Below are 21,265 nucleotides of genomic sequence, written 5' to 3'. Positions count from 1 at the left end.
CCCTCTGACATCAGCCCTGGGCCCCTGCACCTTCATCCCAAGCTCTCTGTCCCTGGTTTGTTTATCTTCCTATGTTGCTTATTTTGATGGCACATCCTTTCAGCTCAGTCTTGGGTGACCCCACGACCCTTCTGTGTCCTGTTTGTAGGACCCCAGGCAAGCAGAGTAACTGAAAAGATGCAGTGGTCCTAAGAAATCCTTCAGTCCTCTTAGAAAACCTTTCAATTCTAACAGCCATACGGGATATTCAGTGATCCCAGAGGTCATAAGAACCCCACATTATCCTAGCCCTAAATTCTCCTCTAACTGGGATGTACCACCACTTAAAGCAGCGACACAAACTAAGGATAATCCTAGACCAAAAATGCAGAAGGTCCTAAACAAATACCCAGAGCTATATGACCTCCAGCAGGTCACTTAATCTCTCTGAGGCCACTGTCTTAATCTATGAAATGGAAAGCTACAACTACCTGTCTCTCAGGTCCTTTCCACATATAATAAAATGCTGCACGTCTCTATGGTTTGGGGTGTGACCCACTGAGATCCTAGAGGACCAGTATTCTTGAAATAGTTGGCTCCAAAACAACAGCACCCTTCCTGGGCCAGCACCTGGATTCTATATGCTTTCTCATTCAATTTGGCAGAGATTCCCCCACCCCAGTAACATGAAAGAGATGAGCCCCTAACTTTACAAATGACAAAATGAAGGCTCTGAGAGAAGTGATTTATCTAAAGCTGCAAAATAAACCAGGAGGATAACCAAAGACCCCAAATATAGATCTAACAAGCAACACTATATCCACAGGCCACATTGCCACAATTTTCATAAAATCACCCTTGCACAGATTCATTATATTCATCCACAAACTTATTGAGAACCTTCTACTTCTAGGCACTATGTTAAGTGCTGGGGATACAGAAATGCATTCAACATAGTCCTTGCCCTCAAACAGTCCACAGATCAGTGGAAGAGAAAGACATAGTCTTGCAGACATACAAACAGTAATATTACAAAGTTATAAGTGGTAAAATAGAGGTACAAACCCTAGTACTATAGCAGCAGAGAGGAAGGATTACCTTTACAGGGAGCATTAAGAAAGGTCACCCAAAGAAGCTGAAGCTGACACTTAAAAGATCAATAGATATTTACAATGTAGGTAAGGCCAAGGCATTGGGCATTCTAGACAGAGGGAACAATGTGTGTAGAGGCTAGAGAAAACAGCATTTGTGGCAGTTCAGTCATTCTATATGGCTGAAGTATAAAGCACATAAGAAAAACGTCAAGAAACCAAGCTGGATAGGTATGTAGGCACTAGAGCAGAAAGGGACCTCTCTGCTGAGCTAAGAATAGCCTTGCATTGTTTAACTAAGGGGCTGAGGCAGGAACTGGTCATTCCCAGCCTACGTCAACCTCCTTAATACCAAGCCTTATAGATGGGGGAAGCTATCTGAGAGAAAAATGGCCTAGGAAATCACTCTGTTACAAGTCTAGGTTTAATGATCTCTATTTTTTCCCTATTAAGATTTGAAACCTATTCTGCTTCAGGACATCACAACAATGCTTTCCTTCTTCTGTTACAACTGCTTCAGTAGATGGACTGAGCACTCAACTGGCCATTTTGTTGTTCTTGGTGTTTAAGACCCCAAGCATTAGGGTCATTCTCAATGCACAAGGGCAGAATAGAAGCTTCCAAGCCAAGAACACCTGCTTTATTATACCTAGCCCAATGAAAAGTACTAATTTCATGTTCAAAAGAAGTATGAGTCACAGTCCCTGTCCACAAGGAGTTTGCAAATTAGCCCAGGAGACAAGACAGAAATATGAATAATCTACACATAACACAGTATTATAATGACATTATTTACTTACATATTAAAGTACCAACTTGGGCAACAGGTATAATTAGAAAATAGGGCAATAATACTAAGGTACTAACTGTACAACCAACAAGTCCCAGAAGAGTTGGAGAAGGAGAAGATCAATATTGACTGGTATTATCAAAGGTCACTATTATTAATACTCCCCTGTTTAGCATTTAATAGATGTTTCTTTTGGCCAGGCTCAATCCTTAGAAGGGAAACCTAGGCAGGAGCTTCTGACAGCCCACAATTATCTATTCCTCATTCATTTCTTTGCCAGTCCCCTTGCATAAACACTGTGATTTTCCACAGCCTACTGTGCCCACAAGACGGTCCCCAAATGGTAGTCCTACACTTTTCGCCTTCCTCTGCTGTGGGCTGTTGAAGGGGCCTGGACAAGTAATACTGACTAGCCCCACTCTACGATACTGACCTGTGATTAGATTTCAACAGGCAAAAATTTACCAACTGGCCAAATGAAGCTTTAGAGAATTCCAAATGAAATCCCTACGTACTTTAACAGAGGGACTAGACAGAGGGAACAATGTGTGTAGAGGCTAGAGAAAACAGCATTTTTGGCAATTCAGTCCAAAATGCTGGGAGACCTTTCATGGAAGAGATATCAATTAGCCAACAGATACTTGTTAAAGCCCTTCGTACTTTAACAGAGATGTTTTACAAATGTTGATCAGCCCACTTTCCTTTACATTCTTTCCCTCTATGTTCCCCCATTTTCCACAAGTACACCTCAAGCTTTATCAGACTTTCTATAGGCAACTTCTTCAGAGAAAGGACTTTCCAACCGTGCAAGCAACCTAACACGGAAAACTCAAGTCCCCATTCAGGCACCTGGAAAGAGGAAGCAAAGAAAGTGGCACAAACAGAAAGGGAAAAACAGATACTCTACCTCTACCATAAATTTTTCCAAGAAGGAATTCTCTTCAAATGGCTTCGTCTTCAACCGATCTGTAATAAGAAGAGATAGAGAAAAGAAATATGAGTCTTAGGATGAACTCCCTCCCTGTGAGATGGAAAGGAAACAGCCCAGGATGTCTTGGGGAAGAGCATAAAGATGCAACATCCAGAGGCACCCAGCCCATGGGGAGAAGCAGCAATGAGTGTGCAGGCCAACAAGAGGAGAAGAGGGTGATCTGCAACAAATGACAGGGTCGGTGGCAGCACGGGCTCTAGTTCTTGCCAAAAGACAGAGGTCAGGATGAATTGTTGCTCTGAAGTTAGAACTATGCAGCTTCCTGAAGTCCCAAGAACATGTTGCCCGGCTAATTTTGTATATCTACTGGCCCTTTTCCAAAGTCTTTCCATAACATTACATGGGCATATCTGAACTCAGTTACAGCTTCTTTTAGCTACTTGGATGCCAGCCAGGTATTCAAGGCAGAAAATAGTGTCACCTAGCATCAATTCTTCCCATTCTGGTCAGGACTCAGCACCCACCCTTACGGAAGCACCTCTCGAAAGCAAAAGAGTCTCCCCCCTTTCCTACAGCCCTTCGACTATCTGTACCACTCCCTACCCAGCATCTCAAAGAATGTCTTCTCACCTCTGCTCAGGGTGGCCCCACTCTCCTGGTAGTCCTGAATCTCTAGATCTTTCATTCGAAGCAACATTGTGAGCTCCTTCACTTGGCACTGCAATGCCAGACTCATGCCCATCAAAGGACGAACCAAATGCTGGGAGACCTTTCATGGAAGAGATATCAATTAGCCAACAGATACTTGCAAAGTACTCCCTAACACTGTAATAGGAACCAAAGAAAATACTGCAAGCTAAATGTTCTCACAGGGACTTAATGTATTGCTTCATAGGAAGGTAATCCATTTACATGAATGTAAATACAAATATAATTGCATAAGTATATTAAAGAAGTTCAAGGATTTTCTTTGTGACACAGATAAAAGGATAGGAATAATAAAGGAGAATACTCATGTAAAGATAACCCAGAGTTGTGAGTGAAAGAGAAAAATGTGATACAGCTGATAAGAGGAAAGTGTTGACTCAACTCGGCAGACTGGGAGACACAGGCAGAAGAGCCAAGAAACTTTCAAGAAAGTAGGTGTGGCTAAAACAGAGTATGGGGTTGGAGTATAACAGAAAACAAAAATCAATAGAAACTAGAGAGCTATGAAAGTCAAATTACTAATGAACAGCCATTTCAGGGCTGATGAGAGTCCAGAATGAGCCCAGAGTTTCAATCTGTTTCCGCAAATGCAAAAATGCCCAAGGTCATTGTTGAAATAGAAGCAAGCCAGTCACCCAGAAACCAGCCTCAGAAGGAATAAGCCACCCTGGCACACATCTTGCTCTTATTAAGGTAAGAAAGGAAATGAGCATAGCCACACTGCAGTGCAGCTGGGATGATGTTCTCATATAACATATAGCTATGTAGAATAATCATTTAATTCACATATGCAAGATGCCCATTAACCTTAGAAGAAAGCCTTAGCCAAAGAAAATAACTAAAATCAATAATCTATTTGTGGCTAAGGGATGTTACCAGAGTTCCTTTCCTTTCCCCCATGGAGATGAGCTAAAGGAGGCACTAAGAAGAAATGCCTTAGATCAGAGGTCAGCAAAACTTTCTGTAAGGGCCTGAGAGTCAATATTTTCAGCGCTGTGGCCCATACAGCCCACAACTATGCTACTGCAATACTCAACTTTGCTGTTGTAGCATGAAAGCAGCCATAGACAACATGCAATAAGTGAGGGTGGCTGGGTACTAACGTAACATTACAAAAACAGGCAGCAAGCCAGAACTGACCTGCCAAGCACTGCCCTAGAACTACAAAGAACTTTTAGACAAGGCATGCCACACAGGCTTGAAGTGAGGAAAAGTTACTGGAGTGTCCATAAGATGTGCAAGCCAGACTCATCTGGATCAGGGTCAGCAGTCTGGACTCTTCAGATTTTTGTGTTTTCATTTTCCATTAATTTTCTAGTAAAACTTACTACGAAAACAACTCAGACAGAGAGGAACAGATTTTTTCCCCCATTCCTCTAAGAACAGATTAAAAGAAAAGAGACTGGGTGAGTGAGGGGGTGAAGTGGCAGTTAGGGGTTAGTGGCAGCAACTTTTGTCCTGGCACCAGGACCCAACAAATGCAGGGCTGGCACAGAGCGGAAAGTAAAAAATCAGGTCCAGCTATAGACACCAGTCATTTCTTTCCATCACATGGCACATCCCAACCTGGTACTATATCCCAGCTCAGGTCCTTAGGATAAACTTAAGCCTCCAGGAAGTGCTATTCAGAATGTGGCAGAAGTTCTGCTTTGGGAAATTTATCTGCTCTAGACCTAACCCTCTTTCTTAGGCATTGTTTTGTTAAGTATGGTCCTGTTCAAGGCAGATCAGGAGAAAGAACAGGTGAATACTTTCATGAAAGCAAGTCAACATTTGGTAGGTGGAACTGAAAGTAACTAAGTGCTAACCAAGCAACATCATCATTGATTCCGTGATAGTCAAACAACAGAAGCTCCTGAAGTGAATAACCAGCCTCCCTCTGGGAGGCCATCGTAATAGCACTTGCTTTGAGCGGTAAATATAACAACATGAAACATGATGAGAAACAGTTTTTAATCAATGCCATGTCTAATTAAATATGGCAATACCATACCAGATGCCTGAAATAACCTACTAGACTCGAATGTCTACACAGCAAAAAAAAAACCCACGACAACAACAACAAAAAACCCTTTTTATTAGTAAATATTTAACTTCTGAAAAAATTTCACAGGATTGGGTTATACCACTCTGAATCACTGGAGTAGAACTCATTTCAGAGTTAGATGAACACTTGCTTCAATCAGTTAATTAGAACAGACATTATGGCTAAAGTACTGGATTTCAAAGCAAAGCCACATACCCTATAAGGAAAAATCTTGAAGCATTTTAGGTCAGGGAATTCCATTCCCGAACAACTTCATTTACCAACAACAATACATGAAGAGATGCAGTTCGACAAGTCAGTTCAACAAATACCTAGTATGTGCCTAAGACGGGCTCTGACCCTCTGAGGCCTCTGCCCTCAAAGAGCTCACAACAGTTAATGGGGTCAGGAAACATAGCGGATATAGAAGCAGGAGTTGTCAGTATACTCCAGAGAAAAAGCTGTTTGTAATTTCCCCCCACATCTTCAGGTTTCCCACAGAAATGTTCACAAGTCATAGGCAGGATAGCAGAATGGCAGTTATCAATCACAAGATGAATATCAAGCTTGGATATAGCAAAAGGACCCACTGTAATGCTAAAGTTAAGTAATATTATACACATTCTCTTAATCTAATCACCACAACTCCACAGTAAGGTTGTGATTGGTATCTTCATTCTACAGATGAAGAAATCGAGTCTCATAAAAATTCAGTAACTCATCCGAGGTAATATAAGTAGTCAAAGGGGTGGAGCCCAGTTCCAAATTCAACAGGTCTGCTGGTTCCGAAGTTTGTGCTCTCTCTACCACAAAAAAATCATTTGGGATGTGACTCCTAGGAATTATAAGTGGCCAAAGAGGTGACAAATTCGAAAGTCAAAACATGGAATATCAAGAATTGCATTAGGGAAAAAAATAACAACAATAACAAAGGATTACGTTAACTACTAGAAAGGACAGACAGTGGGAAGGAGGAGATGAAGAGGAGTTGGCCAGAAATGGGGTCGGTGTTAGAAAGCAGACACCAAAAGTTTATATACTCCACGATAGCCTGCAGAGACTTAAGAACTATTAAATTACTCATGTGAATAAACTATATGGTAGCAGGCGTAGGGAAATCCTGGACGTAGACACTCTCTTCCTCTCCAGGATGACTAGTAGGAGTTAAGCTGCATAACCTCTCTGGAAGACAATTTGGCATTACATTAACAAGATTAAAGATGCAAATATTCCCTGATTCAACTCTTCCACTTCTAGAAATGAACTCACACATGTACCCACTGAAAATGTAAATATAAGGATATTCACTGTAACAACAAAAGAATGGGAACAATTTAAGTGTCTATCAGCAGCATATTAATGAAATATGTGTTAATATACTCAGTAGTAAAATGCTATGTTGCCATTAAGATATTAAGGCAGGCCTTCTAAATGTATTGCTATGAATGATCTCTAAGTTCTACAATTAAGTGAAAAAAGTAAGATACTGAACAGTGTAAATGGCATGCTGTGATTTGTGAAAACACATACATATACCCAGATATGTATCTGATTGCATGAGTATATACCTATATACATACCTATAATCAGCTTTCTTTAAGAATTCACAAGAAGCTGTTATTAGTAGTTGCTTTAGAGAAGGAAAAGGAGAGACTGGAAAAGGCAGGTAGAAAGACCTATTTTTTCACTGTATATCCTTAAATTCTGTTTGAAATGTTGGCCTTTTACATGAATTACTCATTCAAAAAAAATTAGACAAAAACTATCACAAGAATGAGTAACAAACAAAAAATATGACTGTGTGACCTCACAGGCACACATACAAGCCTGAAATAGTATCCACCTACATGCTTGCCAGTGTTCACTGGCTCTAACTTTTTCCCTATAAATCTCCCTCAGGTTTAAGGGGTTTCCCTGAGATGGCATTCTTCTTCTCCTTTTAATAATAAATATCTTATTTTACCTTAAAGCATAATTGTTAATAAATTGTTCAATGCTAACCTCCTTCCACGGTCAACCAAGACTCATTCCACTCTAAACACTGTAACCCCTTTGCTTATCGCAGCTACCAAATTGAAGGAATTTGCCTAGATGAGCTAGTTTTTTCTTCACGTATTATTCAGTTATATCATTACACAAGTGTTCTTTATTATATTCTTCTGCAAAAAAAAACCCCCACAAAACTATTTGAGCCCATCAGCCTCCAAGGAGAAGTACCTCTCCAGTTTCACTATTCTGAATTTCTATGGCTGTGTGATGCAAAAGGAGAGTGGCTGTTGCTGGAGCTTCCCAAAGGAGCCTGAATGTTTTGGTCTTAGAACAAGTATTATTGAGGGAACAGTGCCCCCTGGTGTTACTTAGAAAAAGTTACAGGGGTTTAGCACAAAATAGGCAAATTGTCCTTCTAAATAAAGCAGGATGCAAATTTTCACAAGAAATTCAATGAAAATCAACATAAATGAGTGATTTATGTAGCAGATAGTTATCTGCTAAGCACTGTTGGTAGGCCTTAGAAATTCACAGATGAATGAGTAGTAGTAGTCCTCCAAGCACTCAAGTCTGGCTTTACTGAGTTCCAGATCAAAGATAAACACTAGAGAATAGTTTCTCAAAAAGCACTTTGTTCCACCCATCCTACTGATGCCAAAGCATCACATCACATCTGGAAGAAAAAATAAGGGAGATAAGAAATGATGCCCACTTGTCTTCAGATTCCTCTTCTGGTAAACTTATACCCTTAGACCTCCCATAGAAGACTCTGACCTCCAATGTTACTGACTGAAACAAGCTCTGTTTACACAGAAGGGTGAAAGGTACCAGCGGTAGTAATTCCTGAAAATGGTTCCTAATGTCCATTCTCAACTAATTTCCAGTAAAAACTCCTGGGGTCTGGACACCTACAAGTGAGTCAAGGACCTTATCCTCCTAGTCTCTGGAAATGGCTCTCAAATCAGACCTAGGAGTCCAGTTCCAGCTCATTCATGTATAAGCCAGATGACTTTGGACAAATTAACTTCAACCTCAGTGTCCTACTCTGAAAAATGAGTATAATAATGCTTATCTTACAGGACAGTTGTGAGGATTGGATGACGAGATAATGCTCAGAAAGGTGCATGACACTGGTAGATACTCCATCCTGTCGCAAGAGGAATCTTGGTAAATTACAAATGGGTTCATGTTAAACCCCTGCTTAAGTTTTCCAATGAACTCCCATTGTCTTTGGGATAAAATCCAAACTCATTAGAATTCTTCAAGATCTGGGCCATTGGCTACCTCACTTCTCTCCCTTCAGTCATATAGTTCTCCTAATTGCCCCACGTGTATACATCTCCCTGCCTCTCAAACTGCACTCTTGCCTAGAATGGCCTCTTTATTTTCTCCCTATTCATCTTCAAAACTCAGTTCAGAAACTATCCCTTCAAACAGGTTTTTTGGACCCTTGATCATCCTGGGCTTACCTCAATCAAAGAACTTACCATACTCTATCCCGTTTCCTGTCTGTCTTCTCACTAGATTATAAACTCCAGGAATAGGCTATATTGTCTTAGATCTGGATGCCCAACAGTTAGTTCAAAGTAGATGCTTAATAAATCTTGAATAAATACAGTAATGACTAATGACACCCAATCAAGCATGTAGACCCAAACTCTGCTCCCTCTGCAAGGAAGGGATGTTCCAGTCTAGAATCCTTCTTGCCTTCTGTCCAGTCAAGGACAGTTTTTTAATTGGAGAGAATTTCAAATGGAGTTCACAAAAAAATAAGAGCACCTAAAGCTTCATTTCAGAGAAGCTGGCATTCTCCTTCCCCACTCCATATTTGATTTGCACTTACCAGGAACGGGCTAGCTAGGCTGCAATGGAAATTCCAATAGAAGGGGAGGCCAGAGAGTGTACTCCGCACCCGTATTATCAGTGCCTCTGCCTCCCCGTCACAGGAGAAGGTAGCTTCGCCAGGGCAAGCAGTGTCTTTCAACAATGGGCGAAGCAGATCATCCAAATGACGGAGAAAGGCTGCAGGGGGAGCAGTGAGGCGCTTGTTCAGCTCCTAAAAAGACAGCAGGAGTTATACAGAGTGACGGTGCCCAAAGGAAACTGACTCCCTCATAAGCAACAGCAAAGGAAAACTGGTTAACCTGGAGACAGTGGACATGAGAGAAAAGAAGGGAAGAGGAAAACACTGAAACAGGAAAAAAGAACACAAAAGAGAGACCCACTGACCTAAGAGTTCTGCCTTGGACTATATGTGCACATGCATGCACACGCGCACACACACACACACACACACACACAGAGCCATTGTGGAAGGATCAGGGCTGGGTAGAAGTGCAGAACACTAACTAGAATTGTCTCAACCTGATTCAACCTTCCTTGGCAACTTACAGGCCAGCAAGCTGGTATAACTGTCCCCTGACCTTCACTGGGAAATAAATTACATCCCCTACCACTTCACAGCAGTACTTCTCTTCCCACTTACCTTGGCTCGCTGGCTGACCACACTAGCATCCACCTGTTCATGCCAAACCTGTTGAAGATCTGAAACAAGCAAGGCATAGCCCTCCTTGGTGATATAAGCCTTGGCCAAGAGGGATTTCTCTGCAAGCTGTATCCATGCCCATGGCTGCAACAGCAGGCCTTGTTCAAGTTCCTCCATCTGCAGGAGACTTAATTTAGCAGTGTCCCAGGGTACTTTAGGTCTGGAGGGAGGGGGGAGGCATCACTCAGACAGTTATATCCCAAATGTCTCTTGAAAATCCCCCCAAACAAAACACAAGGCACAGATTTACATTCTACCCCTTACCCCAACCTCACTCCCACCCCACCCCCACCATATATAGCCAGCTGGGTGCCAAGCTTACTACCTCTGGGGAACTAAAAATCTATTTAGAAAATTATGAGGGGTTTTTCCCCCATATTGAGTTCCTAAAGGGAGTAAAATATCTCTTCTATCTTTTAAGCCTCAGCATATTGGTATTTAGTATTTCTGCTTTCTAATAATATGACAACATGGAAACCTGAACCATTCTTGTTGCAGTTTTATCACATTCCTAATAAATATGACAATGCTTTCCTTTCCCAGAACTTCTGGAAGACAAGAAATAGTTCTTGTCTTATAAAACACCATAAGTCATAAGTGCCATGGGCAGGAAATTCAAATTATTTGATCTTATCTAAAAACAAAACTCTGGAAGTTCTCAGAGTTTCAAATTTAAAAAACACACACACAGAGACATAGATATTCTATGCATATATTCCCAAAGGCAGTGACTCTTAATCCAGAATTTATGCATGTGAATACTCTGGGATTATATGAAAAATTTCTGTGTTCATGCATATACCCACAGCTATCAGCAAATTCTCAAAGGGACCAATGACAAATAAAGAGCTAATAAGCTGTGTCCGGAAGCAAAAAGAAAAGTCCCAAATCCCCATTTCAAGAACCTGAATGACTAAGAAATCATGAATACAAGGCACAACACATCACAGAAGTAGAGACAATGAATTAACTTCCACTTCACTCATCCCCCACATTCCCACTATTGGGGCACTGCCATCAATACCATGCCCTCCTGCACATCCTGGAACTCCTGGAAACCAACTTTTCTAATTCAACAACTAAATTTGTAGCCTTCACCTACTGGAATGTTCAGTACCTATGGCTACTTTACAGGAAGTTTGATTCTTTTTCCTGTGGGTGAAAAAGAAAGTGATAAAATTTCCTTCATTTTTGCAGTCTATAAATTTAAAGTGAAGTATGTGTGGGAGGGGAAGGGTCTTAGAAGATAAAAAAATTATGAAATTCCTTGGATCTCATTAACACTGTTAATACAGTTCTGTTCCTCCAGTCATTTCTCTCAGTCTAAGCCATTCTTCCAACCATAATTTTTGAAGTGCAACCTTGTAATACACCTCATGTGTACAGTCACTAGACAGGTGAAATATAAGTTATGACTTTTATTTGCAGCAGCCTTAAAACCTTGTGTTTGGAGGCTGGGACTTCAGTCACCGTTTCCCATGTGCTGTTCCTACAGGGAAGAAAAAGTCTTAGAATGACTGAGCCAGTCTTCTCTGGACCAGGATTCCACATTGCCAAAGGTCACAAACGAAATCAAGTTTCCACGCCCTTTTCTCCCTTACAGGCGCTCCCCAGCGTGCGCTCTAGGAGTGACCCAAGTTGGGTTGATTATCCGAGCCCAACACGTCAGAAAGTCTCAGGCCCTTCAAACAGGATGGTTTTTGTTTTTTTTGTTTTGTTTTGTTTTGTTTTGTTTTGTTTTGTTTTGTTTGGGGGCGGAGGAGGTGTTTAAAATGTGGTCAGGGTAGAGCCATTCAGCACCAGACCTGGGTCAGCGACTCCCACCACGCGCGTCCTGTTGTGAGTCTGAGGCCTCTGTATCTCATCTCTTTTTTTCCTTCAAGACCACTGTCAACCTGCGCGTTAACCTTATGCACCCGTTTATTACCCTTGAATGAACGGGGAAAGCGCCAAGGGCCAACAGCCGGGTGGGGTAGCCTGGAGTCCGCACCAAGTCCCGCCCGTCGGCGGTGGGCCCCAGTCTCAGCGCAGTTCCTCCGCCATCCTGTAGAGGGAAGCAAGACCCCAGGGACCTTCCGGGCCGGGCCACGCCCCGTGTCTCTGGGAGAGGACGAACCCTCGCTTCCCCAGACCACAGCCCCGCCCCAGGAGCCCCGCCCGGTGTCGTTTTCTTCTGCCTTCACTGGAAAGGCGGTCTTCACCGTCCACCTCCCTTTCTGCACCACCGGCTGCCCAAAGGCAAGTCCGGGACCACTAAGGGGGTAACCAAAAGACAAACAGCTGCTTCGTTGCACTATGCAGCGGGCGAAAGGAGAGCCCCACGAGCCCCGCCTCGCTGCCGGAAGCCGGGCTGTGCACGCGCGGCCCCGCCCACCCCCGGAGGCCTGCCCTGCGGCGCCGGCCGCGCGAGGCCCTTCCGGGAGAAAGCGCACCTGCCTAGGCCTACCCGCAAGATCCGAGCAGCTTCTCGCCGCCCGGGCCGGCCTTGGAGCCCGACCCCACCTACCATGAGTGGCCGCGAGAGCTCCCAACCTCCCGGCGCCAGGCCCGTCTGCCCGCGCAAAACGAAAGGCCTAGAGTAGAGGCCTTTGGGGACATGGAGGCGGAGCACAGATCCGACGTGGGCGGGGCATCTAAGCCTTGAGCTGATTAAAAGGAGCGCGCAGAGCCGGGAGGCACCTGGGCCAGGAAAGCTACAGGCTGGGAGACTGCGGTAAAAAGCCGGAGGGCTTAGTGGTGTTCCTTCGAGTCACGCTGTTGGAGTAGAAAGAATGCCGGAAGAGGTGCAGGAGAGGGGTCCCCGGATTTGGACTTGTCGATAAATTAAAGTCACTTTCCCCTACCTGTTCAACCCTTTTTTAAAAAAATCAAACAAAGGATTGAACTTCACTAGATAATCTATCGGGTTCTCGGAGGTGAGTCTCCCAGGCATAAATCCTCGGTCTGACCTCATCCTTTACCTCTCCTGTCTCATTCCTCCCGCCATCCATCCCCATACTTAGGTTCCATCACCACAAATCCCTCAACTCATCTTCTGCTCGATACAATTTAACGGTTTTGCTCCAGCTGGATACCTGAGCCTGAAAACCCCCCATCCGTTTTCCACAACCCCAAATCCTCTTGTCAAGGACAGCCTCAGTACTGCTGCTTTCAGAGCCTACCCATTATCCCCAATCAGAATTCATTGTTTCTTCCTCTTTGATCCCATAACATTGTTTTAATCTTTTATTACAGACTGCCTTCTGCTTTGCATTTTAGTAATTACATAAATCTTTCTCAGCAGTAAGTGCAGTGAGAGGTTAGAGACCCTGGCTCATCCATGTCTGTAGTTGCAGAACCTTACACACGGGAGGCACTCAATAAATATTTGTTAAGTGAATGCTGGGGTTCCAGTATAGATAGTTTACAGGCAAAATCTCATTCATTCACTTATGGTCCACTGAACCATGGCCCTTGTTCTGGAACAGTTTGGGCCTAATTAGAAGAAGAAAAGGCAAAACACCTATTGGGAAATGAAACCTATAGGTGGGCGCATTTCTCACACATACACACACACACCTCTTGGAGAAAGTAGAGCTTGGGAGCTCACTCTCCAGCAAGCTGGGAGATAGGGCTAAACTATCCAGGGAAGTTCTGGTTTACTAGGACGTAAATTCTCTGCTAGACCCAGGGCACTGCCTCCCATTGCTAGGCAGCAAGTCGGCTGTCTCTCCTGGCTCAGAGGGTGCTCCTTCCTCATTCCCAGGGTCTTCAGGCAGCGGGCAGAGGCAATGCAGGGGTTGGGGGATGCAAAGACACAGATTTTGGATGGGGAAAGGAATCTCGTACTCTTGAGCAGCCTTCTCACTGGACTTCCGGGGCATCTGAGCCTCTTGGGCAGCAATAGGAGATGACAGACTTTGACCTAGGCCTCTCTCAAGCCGGGTACCTGCAAAACAGAGCCTGGTCAAGCCATTACCCAATCCAGAGAGTGATGACTTCCTGGCTACTCCCTAGTCTGCTGGGACCTGGCCTCAACTTACCAGGAATGGTGTTCTCTAGGAGGAAGCCTAAGAGTCCCGCCAGGAAGACCGACTCCATGAGCAGCGAGTGCAGTAACACATCCAAGGGACTCCAGCCTACAATGGATTGGGGCCAGGCAAGAGGGGAACTCTGATCCTATGCAAGGCCAAGGAGTCTTATATTTTCAGGCCTAAACCTAAGTCTTGGACTAAACATATTTCTGTATTGTCATTCCATCCTCCAACCCCAGCCTTTGTCCCTCTATTCTCCATTTCGCAGGCCCTTCCCACAAGATCCCTGCTCACCGCCCTATCTTCTGAGCATCCACATGCTCTCCAGATAGGTTCTGATAGTTCCAGGCTCACATCTCTGGAAGGTTTGATATTAAAAATCCCCAACCTTATTTCCGGCTTCTTACCTTCTATGTTCTAGCCTGGGTTTTGCAACCTTAGTACTACTGACACTTTGGACCAACTAATGATTTGTTTAATGGGACCTGTCCTGTGCATTGTTGGGTTTTTAGCAGCATCCCTCTAGCACCAAATGCCAGTGACAAGCCCCTCTCCCATTTCTAACAGCCAAAAATGTCTCTAGACATTGCCAAATGTTCCCTGGGAAGCAAAATCATCCTCAGTTGAGAAGCACTGCCATTCACTAAACTGAACTAACTAAGTTATCTGGTGCTCCCATGACCTACTCTCACTACCTGCTATGTCTACATCTTTTATGATGGTTATTCCACCTTCCTTCTTTTCCCCAAATATGTTTAAATCTTACCATCCTTCAAGACAAGCTCAGTGTTACTTTCTCCATAAAACTCAACTGGATCATCTTAAGCAGAAACCTCTCTCTCACTGCTGAGCACCATAGCTCCTTATCTGAACCTTTTGTTCCTACACATCTCATCTCTTCTACTGGACTGTGACCTCTGGAGGCAGAGTTGTATCCCAAGGAGCTAGCAGGGTGCTTAATGTTACTATACATATGGATGAACTATTTACACTAAAGCCCAGAGAAAGGTGTGGGACCTAGAATCCAGAGAGCCTTGAGCCTCAAGCCCTGCTTTCCCACTACTGAGCAACTCTTCCCCTCCCTACTTCTCCCACCTGTGCTCAAGACAGGGGCTTCCCGAAGCCATCTTGGCAACAGCAGGGCCATGAAGATGCAGAAGCCAACAATGAAGACATTGCGCCCAGAGTCAATGTCAGTCAGGTAGAAGCTGGAGAATCCAGTAGACAGAACCACGGCCTGGGTCACCCCCAGCACCCCACCTGTCTCATACAGAAGCAATCAAAGGGGTTGGGAGAGGGCTAGCACTGCAGGGAGTATTACAGGGCAGGTGCAGGTTGTGATGGAGAGAGAAGACCAAAAGTCCCATTTCTGACTCAGTCAAGAAGCCAAGATGTTGGGCTGAGAACGTGAAGGCGGATGACACGCTTGTATCTAAGTATCAGGGAGGCTATTTGGAAAGAAAGGGTGCCAGCCACAAGCAACCAGTTGAGCCATGCTGGGAGGTTCTGGTTCACTACCAAGTCCTGCTGATAGATGAACTCACCAAGCACAGGCAGCGGGATGGTGGTGAGGAGCTGGGCCAGCCTCGGGGAGAGCCCGAGCCCCATGCAGAGCAGTCCCACCAAGTGGGCCACTCGCCGAGATCCAGCCTATGTGAAGAAGAGACACTGGGAAACAGTCACCTCCTCAACTGTTCAAGGTTTTTGCCTGGCCAGCCCCATCTCATCATTCAGATCCCAACCCAAATGTTACCCTTCCAAGAATCATCTGCGAGCACTCTACCTGAAGGGGCCTCCTTTACTCAGCCTCCGTACTGCTACCCTGCTTTGTTTTCTTAATAGCACTTGTCACTCTCTGAAATTATTTACTTTTTTCTTAAATCGTCTGCCTCTCCCCCTCTGAAGTTCTCAGAAGAGCAGGGACTTTCTCTGACTTGCTCTGCACTGGAACCCCAGCCCTGGTTCAGTGCCTGAGGCATAGAAGGAATTCAGTAGTGATTTAGTATTTTCCTCATACTCCTAGCCCCTTACCACTTCTAGGCATCCCCTAACCCCTCAGATCACTGATGTCAAGTGTCTGACAGTGCTGGGCACAGCTGGCAAGAAGTCAGTGTGAGTTCCTTTCCCTCTCCCACACCTCCAGACCCCCACTCCCCTGTTCACATACCTGAATAAGACTCACTGTGCCCACATTGGGAAAGCTTGATGCAGTGCCCATGGGGCTCCCCAGCAGCCCAGCCAGCACACTGCCCAGACCCTCTAGGCTCAGGCCTCTACTGCAAGCATGCGGAGGTGGAGAAGGCAATTGCAACAGCCGGCCACACAGGGCATAGCAGCCCAGGGAGCTTGTAGAGGCTGCCAAGGCCATGGAGATGCCTGCAGCCAGAGCCCTGGGTGTCAGCAACGGCCAGTCCCACTCAGCTGGGGAGGAAGAAAGAGCCACTTTTGGGCCCCAGACTCAAGTCTGGAGTATCCCCTGCCTCCAAAGGCTGTGCCACAAGAATCCTAGAGGCCCCATTGTCTTTGAAGATAATGTCTTGGGACAAAACCACCAAACTCGCAGGATAAAGACCCATCCCTTTTTCATGGTCTACAAGATCCTTTTTGGTCTGACCCTTCCATTTCTCTTTCTGGCCTTATCTCCCACCACAGTCTGCCTCACTTCCTTCACTCTAGATATACTGGATTATCTTAGGCCCCTATATTTGCCTTGTTGCTGGCTACCACAGGGCCTTTGCATATGCTGTTCTTACCATCCAGAATGCTCTTCTCTCTTCCAGTCACCCATCTGTCACCTCTCAGCTCAATAATCACTTCCTCAAGAATACCTTTCCTGACCTCTCTGATACAGTCAGATTTCCCATTATAAGCCCTCATCACACAATGTACCTCCCGTTATTACACTTATCACATAGCAATTTTACATTTCACTGGGTGACCATGTAATAATTAGTATTTACATTCCCCAACAGATTATAAGCTTCGTAAGTACAGGTCCTGTTGTCTGTCATGTTTATGTTCTATTCTCCTATCATGTGCCCAGCACATAATCAGCACTCAACAGACCTTTATTAAAATGAAGAGTGAGCAAATTTCATACACAATGCCTCAAAAGCAATCTTTATACATAGGTCACCAACTACAATGCCGGGGGTGAGGGGAGACAACATAATTATATACACTGGGTAAGGAGTATCAACAGGAGTGGTGGAACTTGTAGATATCTCTTAACACTGCATAGAACACCTGTGAGGAGGGGCTGGCATTGTCCCTCAGACTGGTAATTTCTCTCCCTTGAGCATTTTGAGAAAATACAGGATTTAACTCAGAAGTGAAACCCATTAAGTCTTGAATTTCAAGAAATAGACACCTTTGTTTAAGTGACAGGATGAAGGATGAAGAGAAAACCTACCTGGGTGAGGCAGCCAAAACCACGGCACCTCAGTGGGGGCAGACAGCTCCAGAGGGGTGGTGCTGAGACCCAGAGGGGCACAGATAATCCACATGCAGGCCACTGGGATCAGCACCTGAGGGGCAAGACTGAGATGGAAAAGAAGCCCTCCCCAGAACCTTCTGAGCTAGCCTGAACAAGTAGACAGAAGCCAAAAGGTGGGGCCCAAGCAAGCATTCTATGCCAGCCCTCCTAAGGTCAACCCCAGCCCAGACCCCCACATACCGAGAGGAGCCGGAAGGCAGGGATGTGAGCATGAATGGAAGAGGTTGAAGCTGGCCTCCAGGGGCATGGGGGTAACTGGCAGGAGCCCAGGTGCTGAGAACAGACCACCATGAGCAGGATAAGCCTAGAAGAGAGAAGGAGCTTTCGGAGTAAGAGGAGGAGGCATCCTGAGGTGGATATGGAGGTGGGAGTGGCAGGATACCATCAAAAGGGATCCCAGAGAAGAAAGCCCCCATGAAAAGGGAAGGAGGGCACCTTTGGGGTCAGCAAGAAACAGTGTGAAAGTCAAGGAGAGCAAATGAATCCAGCAAAAGTCCTGGATTCCAAATATAAGATGTGTTGTTCCTGCTCAGATCACTGCTGAATCTGGTAGGGCTAGCAGCTCTGCCCTCCCCCAGTCCTGCACACCCACTGGTCACCACCACATGCTTCTCAGGACTCACGTACAGCAAAGCCAGACTCCAGTGAGAAGAGCAGAACAGAGCCACCTCCCTGTGGGCAGACAGCCCTGCCACGATCAGGCTGGGGGCCAGCACCAGGGGCCCACAGTGTAGGAACAAGTGGCCAGGACCCCCCAACAGCCCCAGTGTGCCCTGCAGCAGCCCGGATACCACAACAGCCCCGGATACCTGGTGAAGTGGAGAAGACAGAGAAATTCTGCTCAGTCAAGCTGACCTCATCCTGGACTTAACTAATTCCAGGGGTGAGTCCTTCCCCTGACTCTATCCCCCAGAGCATCTCAGTCCCTGCAAAATGGAGACAAGAGTCTCTCCAATCCGGGTACCATCTTTAGCCCCCCTGCTCCCCATCTCCAGGCACTTGCCTCTCGAAGAGAACTGTTCCAGACCTCCAGGCCATGGCAGTCAGGCCCTTCACACAGGCGCAGCACAAGGGAGGCTGGGAGAAGTTGGAGGCATGGAGAGGAGAGAGGTAAATGTGATGCAGACCCATTACGCTACAGTCCTAGCTGGTGCCTGGCATAACTGCAGAGCCTACCAGCCCCATCACTGCCCAGTCTCAATCATGCACCTACCTACACCTGTATGCTAAGATTAGCACCCAACCCCACTCTCACCCTGTGCCCTTGTTCTGTGCTCACAGTTTCCAGGTGTCCGGATGGCCAGAGGTAGCTTCTGGCTGGTCAGCACCATAGCAGGGACAAGGAACTCTAAGGATGGAGCCTGCACAAGAGGTAGCCTGTAGGGAACATGGGGCAGCCCAAGGACTCGCCAAGCCTCCCCTGACCCTGGGACCCTGCCCCCTTCTCGCCAGGGAGCTCCCCTCACCTGCTGCCCATCCAAATTTGCAGGGCAGTAGACACACCACACGAAAAGAGGCTGGAGGCCAGGAGCTGGGCAGGGGAGTAAGAGAGTCCCCCTGGGGGGAGACTTTGAAGCAGGAGCAGGTGGGAAACACAGAGCAGAGAAGCCAGGACCAAGATATGCTGCAGATGGAGGAATGAGAAGGGGCGGTCTTCAGAAACAGGTGGAAATACTTATTTCCAGAGGGTTTCTCATGCCACATCTACTTCCCCCAACCACTCCTTCAGCCAGCACCAACTTCTGCACCTCTGCCACCTACCTGCAGAGCCAGAACACAGCTGAGGCCCCAGGGAGGAGGCCCACACAGAGAAGCCCAAGAGTGAGAGGGATTTTGGACAGCAGGCAGTGGCAGGGGGGCCAGGGCATCCTGTGAGCCTGTGGATCGGAGTTGGATGGGATAGGGAGGTGTTCGGCTCATGCTGCCCTGCCTTTAGTCTTGTCTTGGCTGCCCTGGGCCAGAGTTAAGTAGCAGGAGTAAGAGGTCAGAGTTTAGGTGAAGTTAGCTGCCTGGAGTGGGGAGGAGGTGGGGGTGTCAATGAAGCGGAGAGAAGGGATGAGGGATTTGGGGCAGGACATGGCCCTTTCACCTTTGCCCAGCTCTTGTGCAAATTCCATCACCCATTAACCGGGGAACCATCTTCTGGACCCCTCCCCCCAAGAATGTCCATCTAGGCTCTGGAGAACAGGATGGGGGGAGGGGCTTACAGCCTATATACCCTCCACTCTACCACCACTCGGAACTATCAATGTGACACCACAGTTCTCAACCCTTTCAGGGTCAAGGCCCCTGGACTACCTCAAAAGGAAATGCATGGGCAATATCCCTTTGTGATACAAGGCAACAACGACCACCACTCCATACAGTGTCCTCACTGTAACATAAAGGAGAAATAAATGGAATATACTTATATAACAAGTATTTCAGTATGTGAAAGCCTGGGCCTAACTCAACCAGAAGACAGTGAAGCAGTCCAGTGCCCACCCCAGCATACAGAATCACTGTGGATGTGACAGCTAAAGTCAACTGATACTGTTGTTTGCTGGCAATTCATACACCACAGGTGGTCTTACCATTGGTGACCTGATGCTCCAAAACAGTGAATAAGCTTTTGGTGAAGTGCTGAACAAAGCGAAGTAGAGTTTTAAGTTACATGGTTGTACACTGACAAACTGAGTCTTTCAAAATGTGCAAAAAGTATTTTGTGATTATAAGACTAAGATAGTTCTAGGCTCATATAACACGCTTTTCATATACATGATGTGCAATTGGCCATTCAAAATGTGTTCTGGACAGCAGCGGACACAGGCTCCACAGGGTGAGGGAGGAGGGGATTGAGGGGTATCATGATTGGTACACATGGTCTGGGAGGGGTCACAGGGAAGACAGTGCAGCACAGGAAAGACAAGTAGTGACTGTCATCTTCTTACACTGATGGTAACTTCAGTGGGGTATGGGAGGGACTTGATAATATGGGTGAAGTAGTAACCACATGTTTTTTATGTGAAACCTTCAGAAGGGTGTATATCAGACACCTTAATAAAAAAATAAAAATAAAAAGTGAGGGGAAAAAAAGGTGTTCTGGAAATTCTTCATTATAAGGGGGGTCCTGAGTATTTCAGGATGTCTAGCATCTCACCCAGGCCAGGTAAATGCTGTAGTATCCCTTCAAATGTTTGTGATCATCGAAAAACACCCCCTAAATTTTCAAAGTTCCCCCTAGGGGGCAGTACCACCCCAGCCGTGGATCATCTTAAGTAGCAGCACATATCCTCAGTCCAGCGGCAGGAAGATTTCCTTTTTTCAAAAACTCAGCTTTGGATTTCTCTTAACACTGATTACCACCATGTTTCAGATAGGATTGGAAGTCAAGATAGAAACAGGTGTCCTCAGGGTTCTCAAGTCGCTCATGTGGCTCTGTTGGATGCTCAGCTTGGCCTCTCTCCACAAGATGTGCTTCAGGATCCACAGGAATGGTGCTCACCCAGAACTTGTGACAGGGCCAAAGGGCCAACTCCAGGCATAGTACAGTCACCATCTGTGCCCCATGGCACCCGAGCCAAGCAGTGCCAGGGGCCCCCAGGTGCTGGGAGTTGGAGGGGAAGTTTGAAATGGGATCCTGTGACAGTCAAAGGGATCCTATGACAGTCAAACAGGGAAGTTCTGAAATGGGGCTCAGAGAGTTGCAAGATGACAG

General features: G+C 45.8%; 2 protein-coding genes across 7 annotated transcripts in view; both read right to left on the bottom strand.

The window, feature by feature from the left end:
- NHEJ1 (non-homologous end joining factor 1) overlaps positions 1-12,674 on the bottom strand; it is a 74,833-nt gene extending 62,159 nt beyond the window's left edge. The window contains exons 1-6 of one of the 4 annotated variants that reach the window (XM_036915029.2): positions 12,566-12,658; positions 11,987-12,103; positions 10,000-10,176; positions 9,358-9,570; positions 3,422-3,560; positions 2,768-2,826 (exon numbers count right to left, since the gene is read on the bottom strand). In XM_036915029.2, coding sequence (XP_036770924.1) covers positions 2,768-2,826; positions 3,422-3,560; positions 9,358-9,570; positions 10,000-10,176; positions 11,987-12,103; positions 12,566-12,568 — 708 coding nt within the window. In that variant the 5' untranslated portion in view covers positions 12,569-12,658. Of the gene's footprint in view, positions 1-2,767; positions 2,827-3,421; positions 3,561-9,357; positions 9,571-9,999; positions 10,220-11,499; positions 11,543-11,986; positions 12,104-12,556 lie in introns of all 4 variants that reach the window. The other 3 variants (XM_057503529.1, XM_036915037.2, XM_036915046.2) reach the window with 3 other exon arrangements.
- Positions 12,675-12,743: 69 nt separating this feature from the next.
- Positions 12,744-21,173, bottom strand: SLC23A3 (solute carrier family 23 member 3). 3 transcript variants are annotated; one of them, XM_036914933.2, is made up of 12 exons: positions 19,330-21,173; positions 19,035-19,192; positions 18,824-18,945; positions 18,572-18,645; positions 18,196-18,377; positions 17,749-17,872; positions 17,485-17,599; positions 16,240-16,493; positions 15,617-15,722; positions 15,168-15,332; positions 14,082-14,177; positions 12,744-13,987 (listed from the first exon to the last, which is right to left on the bottom strand). In XM_036914933.2, the coding sequence occupies exons 1-12, from the start codon at positions 19,486-19,488 to the stop codon at positions 13,701-13,703; spliced, it is 1,842 nt and encodes a 613-aa protein (XP_036770828.2). In that variant the 5' UTR covers positions 19,489-21,173; the 3' UTR covers positions 12,744-13,700. The 3 variants fall into 3 exon arrangements, with proteins under 3 accessions (XP_036770828.2, XP_036770837.2, XP_036770879.2); XM_036914942.2 differs by having other exon boundaries at positions 18,848-18,945; XM_036914984.2 differs by lacking the exon at positions 16,240-16,493 and having other exon boundaries at positions 17,485-17,530; positions 17,749-17,841; positions 18,848-18,945.
- Positions 21,174-21,265: the final 92 nt, after the last annotated feature.

Source organism: Manis pentadactyla, chromosome 6 (assembly GCF_030020395.1).
Source record: "Manis pentadactyla isolate mManPen7 chromosome 6, mManPen7.hap1, whole genome shotgun sequence".
In the NCBI taxonomy this organism is placed as follows: Eukaryota; Metazoa; Chordata; class Mammalia; order Pholidota; family Manidae; genus Manis; species Manis pentadactyla.
The sequence above is the reverse complement of the archived record's forward strand: the minus strand, read 5'-3'. Positions and strand labels throughout refer to the sequence as shown.

Bases quoted from the DNA above. Each gene is read 5' to 3' on its own strand.
- SLC23A3 (XM_036914933.2), bottom strand. From the start codon at position 19,488: ATGAGCCGAACACCTCCCTATCCCATCCAACTCCGATCCACAGGCTCA. The intron at 17,873-18,195 runs GTACGTGAGTCC...TCTCTCTTCTAG, and splicing joins CACTGGAGTCTGGCTTTGCT to GCTTATCCTGCTCATGGTGG. The intron at 15,333-15,616 runs GTGAGTTCATCT...TGTATGAGACAG, and splicing joins CATCCCGCTGCCTGTGCTTG to GTGGGGTGCTGGGGGTGACC.